The 21,877-nt window shown below is 40.6% G+C and overlaps 1 protein-coding gene across 1 annotated transcript in view; it reads right to left on the bottom strand.

The window, feature by feature from the left end:
- LOC142735665 (synaptopodin-2-like) overlaps positions 1-21,877 on the bottom strand; it is a 79,895-nt gene that overhangs the window by 48,883 nt on the left and 9,135 nt on the right. The window contains exons 2-3 of the mRNA XM_075849605.1: positions 10,125-10,903; positions 530-2,652 (exon numbers count right to left, since the gene is read on the bottom strand). Coding sequence (XP_075705720.1) covers positions 530-2,652; positions 10,125-10,903 — 2,902 coding nt within the window. The remainder of the gene's footprint in view (positions 1-529; positions 2,653-10,124; positions 10,904-21,877) is intronic.

Here is a 21,877-nt window from a genome sequence, read left to right as displayed (position 1 = left end):
TGACAAACTCACTCATCACCCAAGATAAATTAACTAAAAGTATACGTTGCACAAAAACTCCTCATATTGTAAATATCTCTCTACCACGGGCTTTATCACTGACCTAAGGAGATATGTTAACATTAACATATTTGGCATCTGGACAGACAATAGAAAGTGTTATTGCATACTAGCTTTATATATAGTGATCAGTAGTCACTACACTCATTGTTGAAGCACAAACCCAGCAGTCCTGATTACTTAATAGTATACAAATGTATGCATCCAATTGGGACATTAATTACTGCCAAGTACTGTAATGAAGTTATATATACGCACACACATATATAGGAAAACCTATGTGCAATTTATTTTTTAAAGGTGATAAATGATTTGGACCCATTTTAAAGGATGATACAATGCTACGGTATTAAGTATAGCCAGGACATATGGCATTGTTGGATCACCACTGCAAACTATTTTTCCCTCTACAAGTGGAAATACATTTATAAACTGAATACTATTCTTCACCAACTTCTGGTTTCCACACCTGGGCTGCAACACCAGCTTTCTTTGCAGAAAATTTCGGCCTTGGAGGAGCTATCAATGTTGCTACTGGTGATTCTTGTCTAGGCTGCATCGCATAGCCCACTGAGGGGTAGGAGTCGCTGGTAGGAGTGAAGACACTTGACTGGAAGGAAGGCTGGGTGTTGTACACTGGCTGAGGATATTCAGGCGTTGGCTGGGCATTGATGTAAGAAGCATTGACTGGTTTTGCAGCTTGAGTTTGCTTTGCAAGAGGGGGAAGGTTTGACTTTGTGATTTTCTTAGGTGCTTCTGTATCTGATGTACTAGCAGAAGGTGCTTGAAATGTAAATAAAGAAGAGTTAAGCTGATATGGTTGGTGTTTCATTACTTCAAGAGCGCTCAGTGCTTTTGTAGGCTTCTTCTTCATAGCTGAGGATCCAGTCTTGGATCCAGGCTTGCTTGCTGCTGGGAGATAAAGTGGTGATTGGATTGGATTGTATGCTAATGGAGGTGGGGCTCGGACATTGGAAGAATATTTCCAAGAACATGGTAATGATGGAGTTGGAGAAATTGGTCGAGCTGCCTTTTCTTGCACAGTGGTTGAATCTACCACAAATTTTTCCATCCGAGACTGTCTCCTGGCAAATAGTTCTGCTCCTTTTCCTTTTAAAGCTGGCATCTCATAGGCTGGACCTGCAGACCCTGATGGAGTAGTGGGTGATGTTTTAGGTTTAGATATGTAGCTTAAACCTGTAGATACCATAGGAGGACCTTTGGTGGGAGCAGATAAATTAAGAGTGTTTGGAGGGTTGTAATGAAAATTTGAGTGTGCCACAGTGGCTTCTGCAGGACCTTGGCTTTGAAATGAATTCTGGATTGCAAACGGTTGCTGTGTAGGAGCAGCAGATGGTGGGGTCCATACTGGTGATGTTGGCATCACTGTAGTTGGAGACTTGACTGATGGTTTTGGGGCAACAGGAGGAGGTGTTTTTTGCTTGCCACTGTGAGCCTGCATAAAATTACAAGCCTCTGCTCCAAGACTGAGGTAGTCTTCTTCTGGTCCTGACTCATTGCCAGTAGCACGTTTACCTTCCCTATTCTGAACAAGTGTTAGAAGCTCTGGATTTGGGCTTACTTTTGGCTGCTCCTTAAAAGTGAACATAGGTTTTGTGCTCCTACGCTTAGCTTCCAATAAGATCCCTGTTTTGCTTGCTGGAACTGCGATTCTTTCATCTCTTGAAGCAATTTGTTCTATAGGGTAGGATGGTGCCCAAACAGCTGACTGGGCTTTATTAGGCACTGGTGAAGAAACTTGAAATCTTGGTTCAGGAGGTGGAGTGACTGAAGAATAAGGAGGTGGTGCAGGTACATCTGACATAGGGCTTGCTATATTTCTGGTAGGTGAAAATGGCAATGCTGTTTGGTTTTGACCTCCACCGAAGGGTCTTGCTGTTCTGTTTAAAGACGACTGAAATGAATTGTTTGACTCATTTGCTCCAGCAATACCATTTTGTACCCTTTGCTGGCTGTTGCTGACCTCTATATAACTTTTACTTATACAGCTCTGGGTCTTAATGGTTTGCTGTTGCTGCTGCGCCTGATATGAAATTGTCTTATTAACATTCTCTGTAAATGATACATTCTCTTCCACACTGTGTTTCCTCATCTCTTCTTGCTCTGCTGATATTTCATCCATCCTCTGCTTCCTCTTTGCAAACATGAGAACCCCTTTACCTTTGGTCTCTGGAAGTTCCTCCATTGCTTCAGTACTATTCAGTTTCTTTTCAACCTCTACTAGCCCAGTGTCCCAGTCAAAAGTTACAATATGTGCGTTGTTTTCAGGATCTGATGAGAAATCTTCATCTAGATCTGATTCAGTAGCCCCATACAAAGTGACCTCAAAAGTATTCTCTTTATTTTCTTCTTCTTCCTCGTTATCGTCTTCTTCGTCTTCGTATCGATCAAGTTCCCCTGTGCCGTAGCTTGTCAGCGTAAATTTCCTGGCCCTTTGGCGCCGCTTTTTAAACATCAACACCCCCTTGGAATTAGGGTTTGGAGCGGAAGTCAGGAGAAGAGCAATACTTTTACATTTAGACTTGGCTTCTTTAACTTGTTTTTCAGAAAGACTCTCACTGCGTCTGAGCCCTGAATAAGAAAAAAATAAAAAATAATGATTAAACCAATCACCCAGGCACAACTTAATAGAAGCGTGAACAAAAGGTTGTATACCCTATTGCAAACATACACTATATAGGCAAAAGAATATGGACACCCCTCCTAATCTTTGAGATCAAGTATTTCAGCTACACCAATTGCAAACAGGTACATAAAATGAAGCCCACAGCCAGACAATCTCCATAGACAAACACTACTAGTAGTATAGGTCATACTGAAGAGCTCTGTGACTTTAAATGTGGCACTGTCATAGGATGCCACCTTTGCCACAAGTTGGTTTGTGAAATTTCTGGTCTGGTAGATCTGCCCTAGTCAACTGCAAGTGCTGTTATTGTAAAGTGGAAGTGTCTAGGTGTAACAACTGCTCAGCCATGAAACGGTAGACTATGCAAACTCGGAGTGGGGCAGCACAGTGCTAATTCGGGAGATGCATAAATATCACCTATCCTCTGTTGCATCACTCACTACAGAGTTCCAAACTGCCTCTACATGTGACATCAGCACAAGAACTGTGCGTCAGGAGCTTCATGAAATGGGTTACCATAGTCTAGCAGCTGCACACAAACCTAAAGGTCTATTTACAATAGTAGATAATCGGTCAGAATCCAACGCTACCGAACAATTGTGCACGATAATAGTCTACCGTGAATAGGTGAAGCAACTGTACGACTAGCTATAAAACCTCATTGATCATACAAATAATCGTTTATGTGAACAAAAAAAGGTAATTTGTCGTTCTGACATTGTGGTATGTCAACATGAATCGTTTGATAGCAGATATGTGAAATTGTTAAACAGGGGACCAAACAATGCATTGTTAACGATTATTAATAACGTTGTGTGTAAATACTTGTCTGTAACCGCTATTAGAGTGCTAACAGCAATCGTATCAAAGATCGCTAATACGAATATCTGCTCATGTAATCGGACATTAAAATCACTATGCGCAATTGAAAGCATTGGCTGGAGTGGTATTTTCTGAAGTGGTGAACCACATTTCACTATCTGACAGTCTGATTGATGAATCTAAAATTCACGGATGCAAGGAGAATTCATAGTGCCTACTGTAAAATTTGGTAGAGGAGAGATAATAATCTGTTTTTCAGTGTTTGGACTATGACCCTTATTTCCATTGAAGGGTTAATGCTACAGCCTACAAAGACATTTTACACAACTGTATATTCCAACTTTGTGGCAACAGTTTGGGGAGGGTCCTTTATTGTTCCAGCATGACTGTGCCCCTGTGCACAAAAGGAGATTCATAAATACATGGTGTGACAAATTTGGTTTAAGGAACTCATGCTGCCTGCACAGAATTCTGAATTATTTTGGCTGAATTCCCACAGACGCACTCCAAAATCTTGTGGAAAGCCTTCTCAGCAAAGTGTCAGGCTGTTATAGCCATAAAAGGAGGCCGAACTCCATATTACCACCCATGGTTATTGTAATAGGATGTTTAACGTTATAATCCCACATTTCCCTTCCAGATAGTATATTCATTTAAATTATGGAATACGTAGCAGAATTAAAAAAAACTATTGAAATACAAAAACTAGCATAACAGAGCCAGGTTTGTGTAGTTAACTTTCTAGGCAATGTTAAAGGGGTTGTCCAGTCCCTAAAAATTTCTGGCCTATCCTCGGGATATGCCATCAATATCTGATCGGTTGGGAACCGACTGCCGGGACCCCTGCCGATCTGCTGTTTTGAATGGACCGCAGCACTCGTATGAGCGCTGCTTCCCCTTTATTCTGGTGACTACTTGTATTGCAAATCGCCGACACAGCAGTAGCGGTGGACCACATTGTTAGAACCTTCTCGCATTGAAGTGAATGGGAGATGGCTGTAATACTGTGAACATATATATATATATATATATATATATATATATATACTGTATATATAATTTTTTTAATATGTTTATATATATGTATATATATATATATATATATATATATATATATATATATATATATATGTATATATAAAAGCTGCAGCAGAATGGAGTAGTTCATACAGCAGTAATGAGCAGTGTAGCTGAGTATCCAGCACTGGGGTTAGATATAACGCTTACTAGAAGCTGCAGCAGCATCTCTGTGTCTCTCTCTGCTTCCCTCTCACTCTGTTGCTGCTCCTGCTCCCTCCCCCTCCCCTTTCCATGGACTTCTATTGGCGACTGTAACCTGGTCTGTAAGTCCGTCTCGTCTTGATGAGACAGATTTAGCAGTAAATTCTGAGTGAGTGAACAGCTAGAAGGGATGAGAGGGGGTAGGAGCCTGAAAAGTGGAGAAAGACCTTTTTCTGTAATAAGATATATTACGAAGTTTTTTATATTCACATGTACTATTTATACAAAATTTATTCAAATGCCTATTGGCAGACCAGCCTTTATTTTTCTTATTTTAGTGTTGCCGCATTCCAAGAGCCATAACTTTTTTATTTTCTATCAGTATTGCTGTATAAGGGTTTCTTTTTCACAAGATGAGTTGTAACTTTTATTGGTACCATTTTGGGGCACATACATTTTATTAATTAAGTGTTGTTAAAAAAATTTGGGGGAAACGGAAAAAAAAACAGCAAATCAACAATATTTTTTGTTTTTTGTACACCATACGTAGTGTGATACAAATAATATGTAACCTATGAGTCATTCCGATTGCGGCAGTAACCATATGTGATTTTGTAGGATTTACTATTTGTAAAAAATGTATTCTTTTTTTATATAAGAGATTTCATTATTTCATTTAATTTTTTTTTTTGTTACCACTAGGGGTAACCAAAGCATTATTGTCTGTCAGTGTATAACTGACAAGCAATCTATTAGACTATGCCTCTGGCAGATACTAGCCTTTGTTAGGCCCAAGCTGCCATGGTAACCCTTCTGCACCTCGCAATCACGTCACAGGGCGCCAATGGACTGACAGAGGGAGCCCACTTATTTTGTCAAGATTCTTATATTCTTAGATGCTGTGGTCGCTATTGACTGGCCAATACACCTGTTGACTGGCCCTGAAAGGCTGGGTTCACACGACCATGTTACGTCCGTAATGGACGGAACGTATTTCGGCCGGAAGACCCGGACCGAACACACTGCAGGGGGCCGGGCTCCTAGCATCATAGTGATGTACGACGCTAGGAGCCCCTGCCTCTGCGTGGAACTACTGTCCCGTACTGTAATCATGATTACAGTACGGGACAGTTGTCCTGCAGCGAGGCAGGGACTCCTAGCATCGTACATCACTATGATGCTAGGAGCCCGGCTCCCTGCACTGTGTTCAGTCCGGATCTTCCGGCCGAAATACGTTCCGTACTTTACGGACGTAACATGGTCGTGTGAACCCAGCCAAAGTATTGATCGCACGACCACAGCTCCTGTGCCCATACGATCATCCTGACGTAAGTGTACATCATGGAGCCTTTAGGCAAGGCAATATGTGACTTTCATTTATATCATGATATGCTAAGGTGTTAAGACACTATTACTACAGTAACTTTAGGATAGAAAATTGATTGAAATTTTTAAATTGTTTCTTAATCTGGCCATAGACGTAAAGATGTAATGAACATTCCGGTTGAACTTAAATCAGAATGCTTATTGCGAAGAGGGCATAAGCTAAAAGATATTTACCATAATAAGAATGAGCGTTTGGCCGACATCTTTTGAAGGTGCATGGACAACTTTAAGGCCGGGTTCCTATGTAGCGTAAACCCTGCGGAATTTCCACAACAAAATTCTGTGTGGAAATTCCACAGCATTTACAGTAGCAGCAAAGTGGATGAGATTAAGAAAATCTCAGGCCCACGCTGCGGAAAAAAAACGCAGCATAAACGTTAATAAATTGACCTACAGTGCGGAATTAAAATCTGCATGTCAACTTATGCTGCGTTTTCGTTGATTTTCTGTTGCGGGTTTTTCCCATTGAAGTGTTACGACATTTGCGGCGGAAAACGCAAAAAACTCAACTCAGGAAAAAATAAAATATCATACTTACCCAGAAGTCTCTCCTTCTTCCTACAGTCCGGAAAACTGGGATGACGTTGCATCCCATGTGTCCGCTGCAGCCAATTAGAGGCTGCAGTGTCACATGGTCTGCAACGTCATCTTAGGAAATTCAGTTCGAAAATACGTTTTTTCGGACGGAAGGTGCTGCGGGTTCCAGGTCAGATACGCTGCACAGTTTTTACGCAGCGTATCCGACTCATGGGAACCAGGCCTAAGTCTGCCAACTAAAGCTGATTTGTAGTCATAAAAATGATCATTAGGCCAGGATCAAACGCTGTTTTCATGCAGTTTTTGGTGCAGGTTTTGGCTCCGTTTTTTTAGCCAAACACAGGGGTGAACACAAAAGAAAGAATATGCATCACTCTTTTTTTTTTATGCCTTTCCTTCCTTTTGAATCCACTTCTAGCTTTGGCTCCAAAAACTGAACAAAAAGCTGAATCAAAACTGTGTGTGTGATCCTGGCCTTAACAATCAAAAATTTAGCAATTGTTAATAATAAAGGTTTTTCTCTGGCACTAAAAAAATATTGATTCCGATCAATGAGAATCTGCTCCATTAGTCGGAACACTTGTTATTCTCGGTGGTTAGATCATATTGTTTTGTTTACTGCAGACAGAGAAAAAATTACATGGAGCAATACAAATGAATTATATTTTCTACAAGGCAAATTATTTTCAGAAAAATAGTTTGTATTGTTGGAAATATCTTGACATCTATGGCCAGCTTAACTGGTTGGTGGATTGGTTGGTTGGTGAATTTGTTTATTCATGTCTTTTGAAATTAAAGTTAAATAAATCAAACGCATTGCTGAACTCTGAGGGTATGTTCACACAGCCTATTTTCGGCCATTTTTCGTAAAACGGCCGAAAACGACCGACAAATCGGATGCAGAACGCCTCCAAACATCTGCCCATTGATTTCAATGGGAATAACGGCCGCGTAAAAAAATGGCCGCGAAAAAGAAGTGCAGGACATTTTTGGAGCCGTTTTTCATAGACTCTATTGAAAACAGCTCCAAAAACATCCGATTGGTTGCTTTAAGGTGACAGTGGGCCCCCTTCCTTACTGGGCCCCTGTTCAGCTGCACAGGTTGCAGCAATGGTATGTGTGCCCCTGGATTTTGGTGTGGAACTTAGCTGCAGATTTCTTTCATTGCAATGAATTTCTTTCAACAGATAGGACATGTTGCGGACCTGAAAATCTCCAATGCCTAAAATGTGCAGCACATTTACTAACATTGTACTGTAGTTTCTTGCAGAATTTCTGGGCGAATTCCGCAAATACAATTTCACAGCAAGTCTGCCCTATGTGAATATAGCCTTAGAGTGTATTTACACTTAGCAGATTTTGTTGCAGAAATTTCTATGTCTGAAAATCAGTTCCATTCATCTGAATGGGGTTGTTTGGGCAGCAAGCACAAAATCAGTTCCATTCAGATTAAATTTCTGCAACAAATTCTGCGTGAATCGACCCTTACTAAATCAGGCCTTCTTGTCAAGTAAAATAATTGTTAAATAATTTTCAATTTTTACTTTTAAACTCTTGTAATTGGGGTTTATATTAACAAATAAAATTACATCAACTTTAAAAATACAAGTGAATGAACCTTAGAGTTTTCTTCTTGTGCTAAATTTAGCCACCAGTCTATTCAAGCTCAGTTTTCCGGGCACATAGAAACACATGCCAGTATGAAAAACGTATTAGAAACATTCAGTTTTCACATGTCACACAAGATATTCTTAGTAGATCTACTGCACAACTGTGTCAGAACCCTAAGATGTTCTGAAAAGTATGCCTTGAATTCTTGCCTAAGCTTTGGGGCTCGCTTCTTATTTACAGCACCCTTACCTCAGCGCTGCATTCCAACAGTTTCTCCTGTCCCTTCCCTGAAGTTTATGTGACATCTTCCAACAGCTGATTCGATAAACAGATAGTCATATACTGGCTGGAAACTTCTCGTGGACAGTCAAATGCTACTTCTATTTCTGTTATTGAAGATTTAGACATTAGGTTGTATTTTTATATTTTATATTTTTAATTTTAATTTTATTTAAAATATTTGGATTTTTTTTTTTTTTAAATTAACCTCACAACCTTACATCATTCACAATTATTACACGTTCCATTATTTCACCCATTCATGCACAAAAATGACAACCTTCCTCTCATAACAATAATTATACTATTATGAATTTTTACATAATGCTTAGTTTGCATGTAAGCCTTTAACCTGTGGCTTCCCACCTGTTTTGAAACTACAACTCCCAGCATGCCCTGACATCCACTACCGATATAAGCAATATTCAGCAACTGCAACATTACCAATACATAAAACAGACAGTGATTATCAGACAGATAAAAATAATATTTTCCATGTACAAATGCCCATTGTGTTCAGCTCAGTTCGCTTGGATTCAATCATTATATAACCTGCCTAAAAATTCCCTATATTTAATCCCTGCTGGCAGAATGAGAAAACCCCATTCTGGGGAGTAGAAGGGATTCACTTTGTTGAGGTGCCGATAATGTTTCCTTCTAAGCAGCTCAGGCAATCACTTAATAGTAAAATATTGGGATGTCCACCTTAATTGGGGCCAAAATCGTTACACAGCCTTATAGTTAAAAGACAAGTAAAATTGAATTACATTAAATATCGCATAAAGAGAGTAACCCCTGCAACAAGCCAATGACATAAATGACAACTATCGCCTGTGACACAGCTGCTACTGAGCTCGCTGTCAAATGTATTAAATGTACGCGCTCCTTATACCCAGATTATTATTATTAATACTTGATACTTATACCTACAGTGATCAATAATAGACCTGTATACAATAAAGATCTACATATAAAATGTGTATAAAACTTATAAATCAACTTATAAATAACTTATAAACCAAGTTAATTCACAGTCTACTCTAGTTTCAGTCTATGGTTTCCATCTTCCACTACAAACCCTAGTAATGTTATCCAGGAAAGTTAAGAGAATATTGTGAAGTCAGCATGTAGCTTTCGACTACGTCAGGGTAATTCTCAGAATAGAATTTGTGTCTGACCTCTAAAGGGATCAAGGCAGAAGAAATAGTAAGTTCATTTCACAGTCTAGCAGACTCACAAAATGAAAAGGATCATGTAGCTTGTCAGGGCTCCACATGTTAGTGTCTGTCAAACTGTATTCTGCAAGGATCATCAGGCTTTTCATCCAGTCTATCTCACCAAGTCTTATTTTACTGTACAATGAACTATCAATTAACCTTTTTTGCATTGTCTAGCCCTTTCATGCAAAATACACTTCTGTAATGACCTATAAATGTGTCTTATTCTGTAAAGTAAATACTATTATATAAAAATTTGGAATAATAGATTATAGGTCAATGGACGTTAGTGCAAGAAAAAAATGACACAAAAAGTAATGAATGGCCCAATGGTTACTACTTACTGGCGTGCCTGGCCCGGTGTTTGTTAGGTCTGATGTGATCTTGCTGATCCTCCTCGCCTTGTTCTGATTCTTCTACTGTGATTCCAAAGGAGACAGTAGAAGGAGGTTCCTCCGAGTGCCCTCCTTCCTCTACAGACTTAACACACCCCTCAGCAAGCAACGATCTGGGCTCAATATCTCTGCCAGAGCAGTCTAAGATCAATTTAACCCTGGGGAAAGTTGTTTCTTGTGCTTCTCTTACTGGGAAAATGTTTGCCTGCTGCTTGCCTGTTATCTGGAATGTGGTAGATGTCTTCTGTATAGCTGTCTCCTTCTTATTAAGGCATTCTGAAGCATCAACTTCACTGTTTTGTACACTTATCTCTGCTTCAGAAGATGGGTCGGCACCTAAAAGAGTCGCAAAAGCAGCCCCTCCAGTACTCAAATGTATGTCTTGTGAGAGGGACAATTGTAATTCTACCATAGCACCTTGTCGTCCCTCTTCTATTCTTCTTGTCACAGGGATATCAACTGTTGTGTCCCCCTTTGGAGTTTCAATCACTTTAGGAGTAATCTTGTGGCACAATATGATCTCTTTGTCTTTTTCTGCTTCCATCACACCAGTACCGCATACTGTCCTAGAGTAAAAAGACTGACAGTTTTTTTCAGAGATTTCATGCTCTCTGGATACAGATTCTGGACCCGTACGGATCTGCAGTGTGGTACTTTCTGTGTATTCTTCCTTGTTTGTATTTTCATCACCGTTTTTATTTTCCACTTCCAGAGTCTTGCTAGACGTCCTGTAATAAAAATAAAAAATAAATATTTACTCCCGTGATCACATCTGCTCTTAAGTTGAACACATATGTACACATATATATGTGTGTGTGTGTGTGTATATATATATATATATATATATATATACACATACACTAGTCCTTCTCAATGATTTAGAATATCATCAAAATGTTAATTTATTTCAGTAATTCAATTCAAGAAGTGAAACTCCTATATTATATACCGTATTTTTCGGACTATAAGACGCACCTTACTATAAGGCCTTATTCACACCTTGCGTGAAACTCACTGCATGTCCTATTCTTGTGCGTATCACGCACCCATTGCTGTCCGTTTTCAAGCACCAGTTGCTAAAGAAATGATGAGGAAAAAATAAAACACCTCATTCAGGTTTTTTTGCTGACGTAAAATACGTGTGAAAAACGCTTCATCTTTTACGCGCGCAAAATGGACACGCTCGTGTGAATTAGGCCTAAGACACACCCAGGTTTTAGACAAAAGAAAATAGGGAAAAAATTCATATTTTTCAAAGAAAAAACTATTGGTTAAAAAAAATAATTTGTTCAGTTTTACCACATTCTGAGAGCCATAACTTATATTTTTCCATCGTTTGAGCAGTGTGAGGGATTATATTTGGCTGGATGAGCTGTAGTTTTTTTTAGCACCATTTTTTTGGTACATATGATTTTTGTATCACTTTTTATTTCATTCTTTTTAGCGCTATGGTGACCAGACAACGATTCTGGGGTTTTAAATTTATTTTTTTACGCCATTCACTGTGTATGTCAAATAATTCTATATTGTAATCGTTTCGGACTTTTTCGGACCAATTTTTTAATTTTTTTTATTTTTACATTGTGTTGCTATCAGTGTGTGAAGAGTGGGAGAAGAGGGTTGCATTGACAATCCAACACAATGGGCAGCACTTTGATCACATTTTATAAGTGGTCAGAAACTTGTAAATAACTCATGAAAGAATAAAGTAACGTTAAAACCAAGCACACCATTGTTTTTCTTGTGAAATTCTCGATAAGTTTGATGTGTCACATGACCCTCTTCCCATTGAAAAAACTAATACAAAATGGCCAACTTCAAAATGGCCGCCATGGTCAACAACCAGCTTGAAAAGTTTCCCCCCACCCATATACTAATGTGCCACAAACAGGAAGTTAATATCAAGAACCATTCCCATTTTATTTAGGTGTATCCATATAAATGGCCCACCCTGTGTATATATATATATATATATATATATATATATATATATATATATATATATAGATAGATATATATGCTAGTGGTCTGCAACCAGCTGTTGTGAAACTACAACTCCCAGTATGTCCTGACAGCCACAGGTAAACTTGAAAACCATACTTAGTATTTAATAGAGAGTTCAAACATCAGTAGACAGTAATGTTTTAACAAAGTTGTGAGCTTTTAGAATTAAATATGCATACAGACCTACATTTTAAAATCAAACATAGGTAAGAAACCCCTATGCCCAGATATGCTGTATATTGGCATGGGATGAGTAGTTATTGGGCATAGACTTTGCCTATCCTACTATCTGGAAACACTCAATGTGCGAATTTACAGAATGGGTCACTGACAAGAAATATTTATATTGTTTGAGGGGCTTTTAAGGGACTATATACAGGAGTATGTGACAAATTAGTATTATAAGTGACAGCCAGCACGAAGTACAGAAGCTATCAAACCAACCTTTGTTTTATTGAAGAGGTGAGTAAAAGCCTAGACAGAGGGGCCACTGTGGATATAGTGTTTTTAGACTTTGGAAAGGCATTTGACACTGTCCCTCATAGACGCCTAATGGGTAAATTAAGGTCTATAGGTTTAGAAAGTTTAGTTTGTAATTGGATTGAAGATTGGATCAAGACCATATCCAGAGAGTTGTGGTCAATGATTCCTACTCTGAATGGTCAACAGTTATAAGTGGTGTACCCCAAGGTTCATGGTTCATTGCTGCGGCTTTTTGTAGATTACACCAAGCTATGTAGTATCCAGTAGATCAATCTAGGAAAGATGTTTATAAATTATAAGCTGACTTGGACGCACTGAGTGTTTGGACGTCCACTTGGCTAACTATGTACATTTTTGTAATTCCCAAGATGTTATTTGTTACAACAAACTAAGGCTCTGGTCACATGATGTCTGTGCCTATAGAATCTCATTAGCCAAATGTAGGCACATGTATATCCATTTGGCATACATTTGGTCGGTATTCATTTGTATACCGGTTTTTTGTTTTTTTTAAAGGTATTAAAAAGTGTAGTTGACTTCTCTTTCAATACAAGGAGATCCCGCAAAAAAAAGGATACTACGAGATTTATTTATTTTTTTACAATGGGAGTTAACATATAAGCAGTCTTGATAAGTCTCGCCCAGTGTGAACAAAGAAAAATTATTTCAGAGTTACTAATACTGCAAACAAAAAAACAGTTTTATAATATAAATGATAATATGCTCAATCATTTTGCTGTGATATATTTGATGAAAACTATGGGCACCTTAATAGGGGTTATGTGGAGACCGAAAAGTTTTAGCAGTGTACTCACTGTAGTATGTGCGTACACTGCCATCATACATTCCGGCCCCCCTTGGAAGTCTAGTTGCACAGTCTTTCTTCATGATGACACGACACTTTGTCATATGACCGGCACCGCTGTACTCTATGTAATAGATGTACTACTGCTACATCGATTACATAGAGTACGGGTGTGGCCATATATATTAGATGAATATCGTCCGAACCTGCTGAATTCGGTGGACCAAATGACCATCCCATGTGTATGGAGGTGTCCTGACTCCCCTCAATGGCAGATGTTGGGGGAGAGAAGGATCGGGCTGTTGGATTTCGGCATGCCGATCCTTTCGTTTGAGGTTATAAGCCACTGCCTCTCTTCTCCTTTTCGAGAGCACGTCTATGCTCGACTTAGTGTGGATGTGTATGGGGGGGTCATGACGAATAGGCGTTGGCAGAGCAAGCACTCGTCCGACAGCTATCAAAAGTTTATGGCTAGTTTTAGGTCTAAAATATTACTGCCTTGTCTTTAGAGTTTCTAACACTGTACAGAGATCAAAATGTGCCTAACACATGCTAAGTCACACTGACACTGGTCCACAACAAGATAAAATGCCTTTTTACACGGGCCAATTATCAGGCAAATGAGTGTTCATCGGCTGATTGTATTGTTTATGCAGCAATGAATATTATCATTGTTGGCAGCAAATGTCCCTATGTAAACAGTGAAATGTGCTATCAACATGATGGAAATGAATTGGGATGAACAACCGTAGTAACAAACGCTTATCCCCATAACCAATCATTGCACCTTGTGAAAGGAGAAAACGAGCGCAGATAAAGGAGCTGTCTTGTTGAACGGCACTTATTTTCACGGCCCATATTGGCCGGTGTAAAGGGCCCTTTAGTTTAAATCTTTCTTCCACTGCTCTATTAATCTGATCTTGAGAGGTTCTTATCTCTGCAATAGATATTAGCGTATAGATTCCAAACTAATCAAAATTAGTCAGAATTTCCCAAAAGTTTCAGATTCACCGAAATCCGAAACGTTTTGGGTTTACGGCTCACAAATCGGCAAAAAAAGAGGAAAAAAGGAGGAAGGTGATTTAAAAAAAAATAAAATACCATCACCACCACCCCTGGTCTCATGTTACAGTAGCGACACGTCCCTGCAGCCTGTGATTGACTGCAGCTATCACATGGGACAAATTGATGTCATCATAGGAGGCCGGCTGGAGGCCTTCTGTGATGATGTTGTTCTGTCTTATGTGACCGCTGTAGGGTGTGATTGGCTGCAGCGATCACATGGGACAAAACATTGTCATCTCAGGAGGCTGGCAGGGACGCTACAGAATACCAGGGGAGGGTGAGTATTTTTTTTTTTTAGGGGTGGAATCGCAAGTGCCTTGATTGCCCTGTCTGATTCTCTGATGTCTTCTAGGACTGTATCTAACTTGCATACAAATGTTTGACCGACAGCTATCTAAAATGTATGCTTTAGAGGGACAGGACACATCACTTATCTAGAACCAGGGGTGGGGAGTAAAGACCTACTGGACACCAGGTATTTACCCCTGCACTACACTAGACCACCTGTGAAGCAGCTATTAACCTCTCCACTATCCCAAATTACTAGAAAAGCAGACATTTGCCCAGGATTAGAAAAACATAGCTACGTTCTTCCAAAAACAGTGCCACATGTATCCACAGGTTGTGTATTTCATGGCATCTCAGCCCATTCACTTCAATGGATCTGAGCTGGAATACCAGACAGAACACATGGAAAGGTGGACTAGCGTAGGATAGTTAGACAGTCTACCCCTATTCTAATAAGGCCTTATACTGGACTGCGTAAACCACCTAGTGGCCTGAGACCACACACTATTATTGCGCTGAGTATTGTGTAATATGCACACTCAGACCCAGTGGCGTAACTACCGCCGTAGCGGCTGCTATGGGGCCCGCGGCATGAGGGGGCCGTGTCGCCCGCCGGCACGGGCCCCCACCATGGCCGTAGGCTGCACTAGCAGCCGCTTTGGCTGCTACGGCGGTTGTTACGCCACTGGCCTTGCCCCCTGACAGAGCTCCGTACCTCATATCACGTGATCATCATCACTTTACAGCGTATATGAGCTCCGCCCCCTCACAGATCCCCGCCCCCTGATGTCACATGATCATCACCTTCACACACCGCAGGAGCCTTGCTCCCTCACAGAGATCCGACCCTCATGTCATGTGATCCTCTTCACATGACATGAGCTCATTATTCCCACTTCTAAGCTCCTCCTCCTTATGATGCAGTGGTCTCGTGATTTTGATATCACAGGTCCTTCATCCACCAGGTCTCTCCACTGATAAACTTCCGCCCCTCCTGTCCCGGTCACATGCTGAAAACGTCATCACAGGTCCTTTAGGTATCTCCCCGCTCTGCCATTAAACAAAAGACATGTATCCCCTATCCACAGCATAGGAGATACATGTGTGATCGCTGGCATTGATAGGGAGAACGGGGTACCGAAAGTCCCCTGAAGTTCTCCATCACAAACCTCGGACTTCTGGGGTCTGTGTCGGCAGCTCTGTAGAAATGAATGGAGCGCCGGTCGCGCTTGTGCGCATGCGTGACCAGCGCTCCTTTCATTTTTATTGAGCTGCGCAGACGCCAGAAGTCAGAGGTTAGTCATGGAGAACTTCAGGGGACTTTTAGTCCCCCGTTCTCCCTATCGCTGCCAGCGATCACACATGTATCCCCTATCCTGTGGATAGGGGATACATGTCTTTTGTTTAATGGCAGAGCGAGGAGATACCTAAAGGACCTGTCATTACGTTTTCAGCATGTGACCGGGACACACTGTAGGTCAAATTTTTTTGGGGGGTTGGGGCTGCATGGCGTTACCTACAGGGGGGCTGTATGGCGTTACCTACAGGAGGGGCTGTATGGCGCTACCTACAGGGGGGGCTGTATAGCGTTACCTACAGGGGGGCTGTATAGCGTTACCTACAGCCCCCTCTGTAGATAACGCCATACAGCCCCCACTGTAGATAACGCCATACAGCCCCCCCTGTAGGTAACGCCATACAGCCCCCCTGTAGGTAACGCCATATAGCCCCCCTGTAGATAACGCCATACAGCCCCCCCTGTAGGTAACGCCATACAGCCCCCTGTAGGTAACGCCATACAGCCCCCCTGTAGAGAACGCCATACAGCCCCTTCTGTAGATATCTACAAAGGGGGCTGTATGGCGTTATCTACAGGGGGGGACTCTGCATGGCGTTCTCTACAGTGGGGGCAGTATGGCGTTATCTACAGGGGGGACTTTGTATGGCGTTCTCTACAGTGGGGGCTGTATGGTGTTCTCTACAGAGGGGGCTGTATGGTGTTATCTACAGAGGGAGCTGTATGGCGCTATCTACAGAGGGGGCTGTATGGTGTTCTCTACAGAGGGGGCTGTATGGTGTTATCTACAGAGGGAGCTGTATGGCGCTATCTACAGAGGGGGCTGTATGGCGTTCTCTACAGTGGGGGCTGTATGGCGCTATCTACAGAGGGGGCTGTATGGCGTTATCTACAGTGGAGGCTGTATGGCGCTATCTACAGAGGGGGCTGTATGGCGTTATCTACAGGGGGGGCTGTAAAAAAGGCACTATCTACAAGGGGAGGTTGTGTGACACCCAGGGGAGGGGGGGCCCCAGTCAAAAGTTTGCTATGGGGCCCAGTCTTTCCTAGTTACGCCCCTGCTCAGACCTGTGGGTAATTGGGCTAAACCGTAAAATGTAGTAGGGAAGCAAACATGAGGACCCACGGAGGCGCAGGGCACACCTTGACTAAGTGACTGGTGCAACTCCGCAAGTAACGCGAAGGTAGGAAAGGTTGTGGTAGGGGTGCTTCCCTTACCATAGCAAAAATGAAAAGATTCCGCAGCACTGGACCATGCTTGAGAAAGGTCCTGCTGGACGGAAACGTTGCACGGATGAATAAAGCTGTTATTCATTTTGGAAGGGCTGCCTCTCTGTCTGTTGTTCTTCCCTTACCATAGTGGCACTGTAGGACAGAAGGAAGCCAACAGTCACTTAGGGTTTAACCCAACCTTGGTGGACCAATTGGTGTATCTCATGTTCCCTTTGGATCAAGGATCAGCTTGATACACCATCTGTTAACTATGTGAAGTAATAACTTTAGGAGGACTTTCAAGTAAAGTAGTATACTGTTGTGAAAAGAATAAAGGTTACTGTTCAGTTGCAACTGATTGTCTACTACAATCATCTTAATCTATTCCATTCTTAAGGGGGATCCGTCATTACAGGCTTCCTTAACCTGCAAGACAGACTATACTGGATATAATTTGCATGAACTCCAGACATATTAATACCGTTGTACATCCTTATTATAATCCACATGATGACCTGGTTATCTTATTATTTAGTCATTTTCCAGCGTATCACCCTGCAATTATGGAGGAAATGTAATAAGAATGCAACTGTTGTTTGCCTATTTGTAGATCTTTTGTTACATTTATGCTAGTAGTTTACATACCCTTGCACAGTAAGAATAATTAATGTGATACATGCATACATACACTAATATTATCAAACAAAGTAACCAATGAAATATAATTTTTTTTATCATTATGATAAAAAATATATATTGTTTGGAAAATGCCCCTATAAATGCATACATCAATTTCTGGCCTTTAAACTATAGTGTTACAAAAAGAACCTGAATAAACATATAGCACAGATTTGCTAATATTATACACTCAGAAGTTTATAAACTGTGTAATGCCTAAAGCAGAGCCTGATGTGGTACTGCATGACAGAGATATTTCTATTGTTGGTGTTCTTTGTATCCCTATGTCATGCATAGCACTAGGCATAGTACAGTGTATCTGTTTACCTGGAATGTTCCTTTAAATGGACACTAACTTTCCCAAAAATGTATACTAATCTAAAATTTACCTAATATACTGTAGATCAACTTTGTGATTTACTTACTGATAAACGTAGTTATTTTATCCATGCTAAGTCTGTGTGAAGTTACTGCCACTAGGGGTCTCTCTTCCTGTAATCTGCTGTCCGCTCCCTGTTGTCAAGCATTGTTCATCCCTGGTTACAGAGCAGATTTGACAGCTGCAGAAAGTGGAGGTGTGTCACTTCACTGCCTGCTTTTACAAGTCCATGGAGAGGGGAGGAGGGAGCCGGAGGAGGGAGCAGAGAGCGAGTAAGTCAGCAACAAACACACTACATACAAATCTATGGAGAGAGGAGGGGTGAGCATGAGGAGGAAGCAAGAGCAGAGTGGGAAAGTCACAGATGTGCTGCAGCTACTGATAAGACTTATATTTCACCCCATGGCTGGATTCTCAGCTACACTGTGCAGTGTAAAGGAGACATGATAGCCATTAGACTCCGCCCCCTAGATCAGAGACAACTAAGAAGAGATAGAGCCTACAGAGGGGAAAACTGCTAAAAAATACAGAAGTCATATAAAGGCCAAAAATAGTGTTATTCCTCATGTACACACATATGACACCTTTTAATTCTTAAAAAGTCACCTGAAAAGTTAGGTACGCTTTAAGGAAAAAAGTTATTAAATACAGATATCACCCATGTGAAAAAAGCATTAGCCCCATAAAATGTATTAACTAGTTATGCTACTGTTAGCAGCAATAGTTGCATCCAAACAATACTGCTAGGTTTTCATGCATGAGCTAATCATTTCAAGTCTGTCATCAGCATTTCTGTTGAGTAACAATGAATATTTTCGACTAGGTTAATTAAAAAAGTTAACTATGTTTATCAATAAGTTATTCCAATGTAGACTATTTTGTGCTGTAGATAATTGTATTGCTGCATGCTGCTTCATCTTCAAGTTATGGACAGAGGTCACTCTTGAAAAGTAGAGGTTTCCTGCTTGCTGCTTTCTCATAGCATATCTAGGTTGAAAAAAAAGGCACTTTTCCATCAAGTTCAACCTTTCTCAGACCTAGCTGATTTAAACAATATCCCCAGGGTGATTATAGTCAATTTTGCCTCAGGGGGGAAAAAATGTTCTCCTAACTCAACAAATGTAGTTAAATAATTTCTCTGTATCAGTTTAAAATCAGTGACCTAGTGACCTCCCTTTTTAATTATCACTCTATTATTTATAAATCAGAAATCATATTTTGCGTCGTTTGTATTATGAAGTCACAGACTGGAGTCTAGAGAGGATAACCGCTCTTTGGATGCTCTTCTGGTACATTTTGAGACCTCCTGGAAGACTAGTCACTGCATCCTTGGAACCATTTCGGCAGGGCAGAGACTCTTGGTAAGATTCGCCATGTTTTCAATCCTCCTCCATTTTGACATAAGTGGTACCCAGAGTCCCAAAAATCACTTTGTAAATTTGATGAATTTAAAAACATTTTTTTCCTCATCTCTTCTGAAATCTCACAGTGGCACAGTAATTTGTAGAAACACAGTGACTTCTTTACTCTTATGGTTAGGTTCATTATACAATGGGGTTTACTGTCAACAGAGATCAGAAAAACCGATAGAAAGAGATTGTTGCACTCATTGATTTTTAAAATGTTGGTCTCTCAGTGACAGAAAGCTTACAAGCCTGGGTGTGTCTTACTTTTATTCCTCTCTCAATCAGCTAGCTCTTGCTGGCCACCCAATCACTGTCATTCAACCATCCCTCTCCAATCCCTTTCCCTAATTAAACCAACACCTAAAGTTGCAGACAGACATCTAGCAGTAAGACATTACTAACTAGGTAAGATTGGGTCCATTTCAATTTTTCCCAGTGTCCTGAACATGCCCAAAGTGTGGGCAAATACCCGATACCAATAGGAAAATGTCTTATCCAATTACATCAGTAGTCATCAAACACCTGTGTATCTCCACCTGTAGTATAACCCCTTAACGACCGGTGTATAATGTTTTTACGTCGGCCGTTCAGGGTAGTTCTTCAGAAGCGCCGCCTTTTCACGTCGGCACTTCAGAAGAACTTTCCCTGCATCGTGCGGGGATCTCCTGAAGCCTGTGCTGTTGCTAACAGCCTTGGGCTTCAGGGCAACGATCAGAGGGAGGTAGCTCCCCCTCTCATCCCACTGGCATCCCCGCGTGCATCGCGGGGTGCCGATGGGTTCTATGGCAGCCTGGGGGCCTAACAAAGGCCCCCAGGTCTGCCTTTAGTGATTGCCTGTTCGTCAATGCCAGAGGCATGACCTAACAGATGCCTGTCAGTTTTACACTGACCAGCAATAATACACTGCAACACAGAAGTATTGCAGTGTATTATAATGGCGATCAAAAGTTTGCACAGTAAAGTCCCCCAGTGGGACTAAAAATAAAGTAAAAAAAAAGTTAAATAAAGTTTGAAATAAATAAGTGTCCCAAGTAAAAAAACATAAAATCCCCCACTTTTTCCCCTTACAAAAAACTTTATTGTGAAAAAAGTAAAAGGTTACTCATATTTGGTATCACCGCGTTCGTAACGAACCCAACTATAAAATGATTACATTATTTAACCCGCACGGTGAACGCCGAAAAAATACAATACAAAACAACGCCAGCATTGCTGTTTTCTGTTCATCCTGCCTTCAAAATAATTTGATAAAAAGTGATCAAACCACAAGTCGTCTCGCAAAAAAAAAAAGCCCTCATACAGCTGCGTCGGTCAAAAAATAATAAAGTTACGGCTCTTAAAATATGGCGACAAAAAAGCAAATAATTTAAAAAAAAAATTGTTTTTACTGTGTAAAAGTAGGAAAACATTAAAAAATCCATAGAAATTTGGTATCGCCGCAATCGTAATGACCCGCTGAATAAAGTTATTATGTTATTTATACCAGACGGTAAACGGTGTAAAATGAAGACGCAAAAAAATTGGCAACATTTTTTCCAGTACCCCACTAAAAAAGTTATTCAAAAGTTAATCAATAAATTATATGTACCCCAAAATGGTGCTATTATAAAATAGAACTTGTCCCGCAAAAAAAAAAGTCCTTATACAGCTATGTTGACACAAAAATAAAAAAGTTATAGATCTTTGAATGCGACGATGGAAAAACTTACAAAATTGCTCTGTCATTAAGGTTTAAAATACCTTCGGTATTAAGGGGTTAACTAGTTCCAGCCTTGCCCTAGCATGATGGTACTTGTTGTTGTTCGAATACCAGTAAGTTGCAGACAGCTGGTGTATATGTACATGGTAAACATATAAACAGTTAAATATACGCAAGGCAAATACATTATGCATGTGAGCTCTGAAATCACAATTTGAATAATATACAGACAGACATTGATGGTTTCCTTGTGAACTTCATGGCAGCTAGGCATGCACGGCACTGTAGTTCTCTGATGATGTCATTGAGAGATGATATCATTAAAGCGATTCCGACTTTCTTTCACAGCAATGTGCATTAGAACTTGAAGAAAGTGTAATACCAGC

The sequence above is a fragment of the Rhinoderma darwinii genome, chromosome 1 (genome assembly GCF_050947455.1).
Source record: "Rhinoderma darwinii isolate aRhiDar2 chromosome 1, aRhiDar2.hap1, whole genome shotgun sequence".
Classification (NCBI taxonomy): domain Eukaryota; kingdom Metazoa; phylum Chordata; class Amphibia; order Anura; family Rhinodermatidae; genus Rhinoderma; species Rhinoderma darwinii.
The sequence above is the reverse complement of the archived record's forward strand: the minus strand, read 5'-3'. Positions and strand labels throughout refer to the sequence as shown.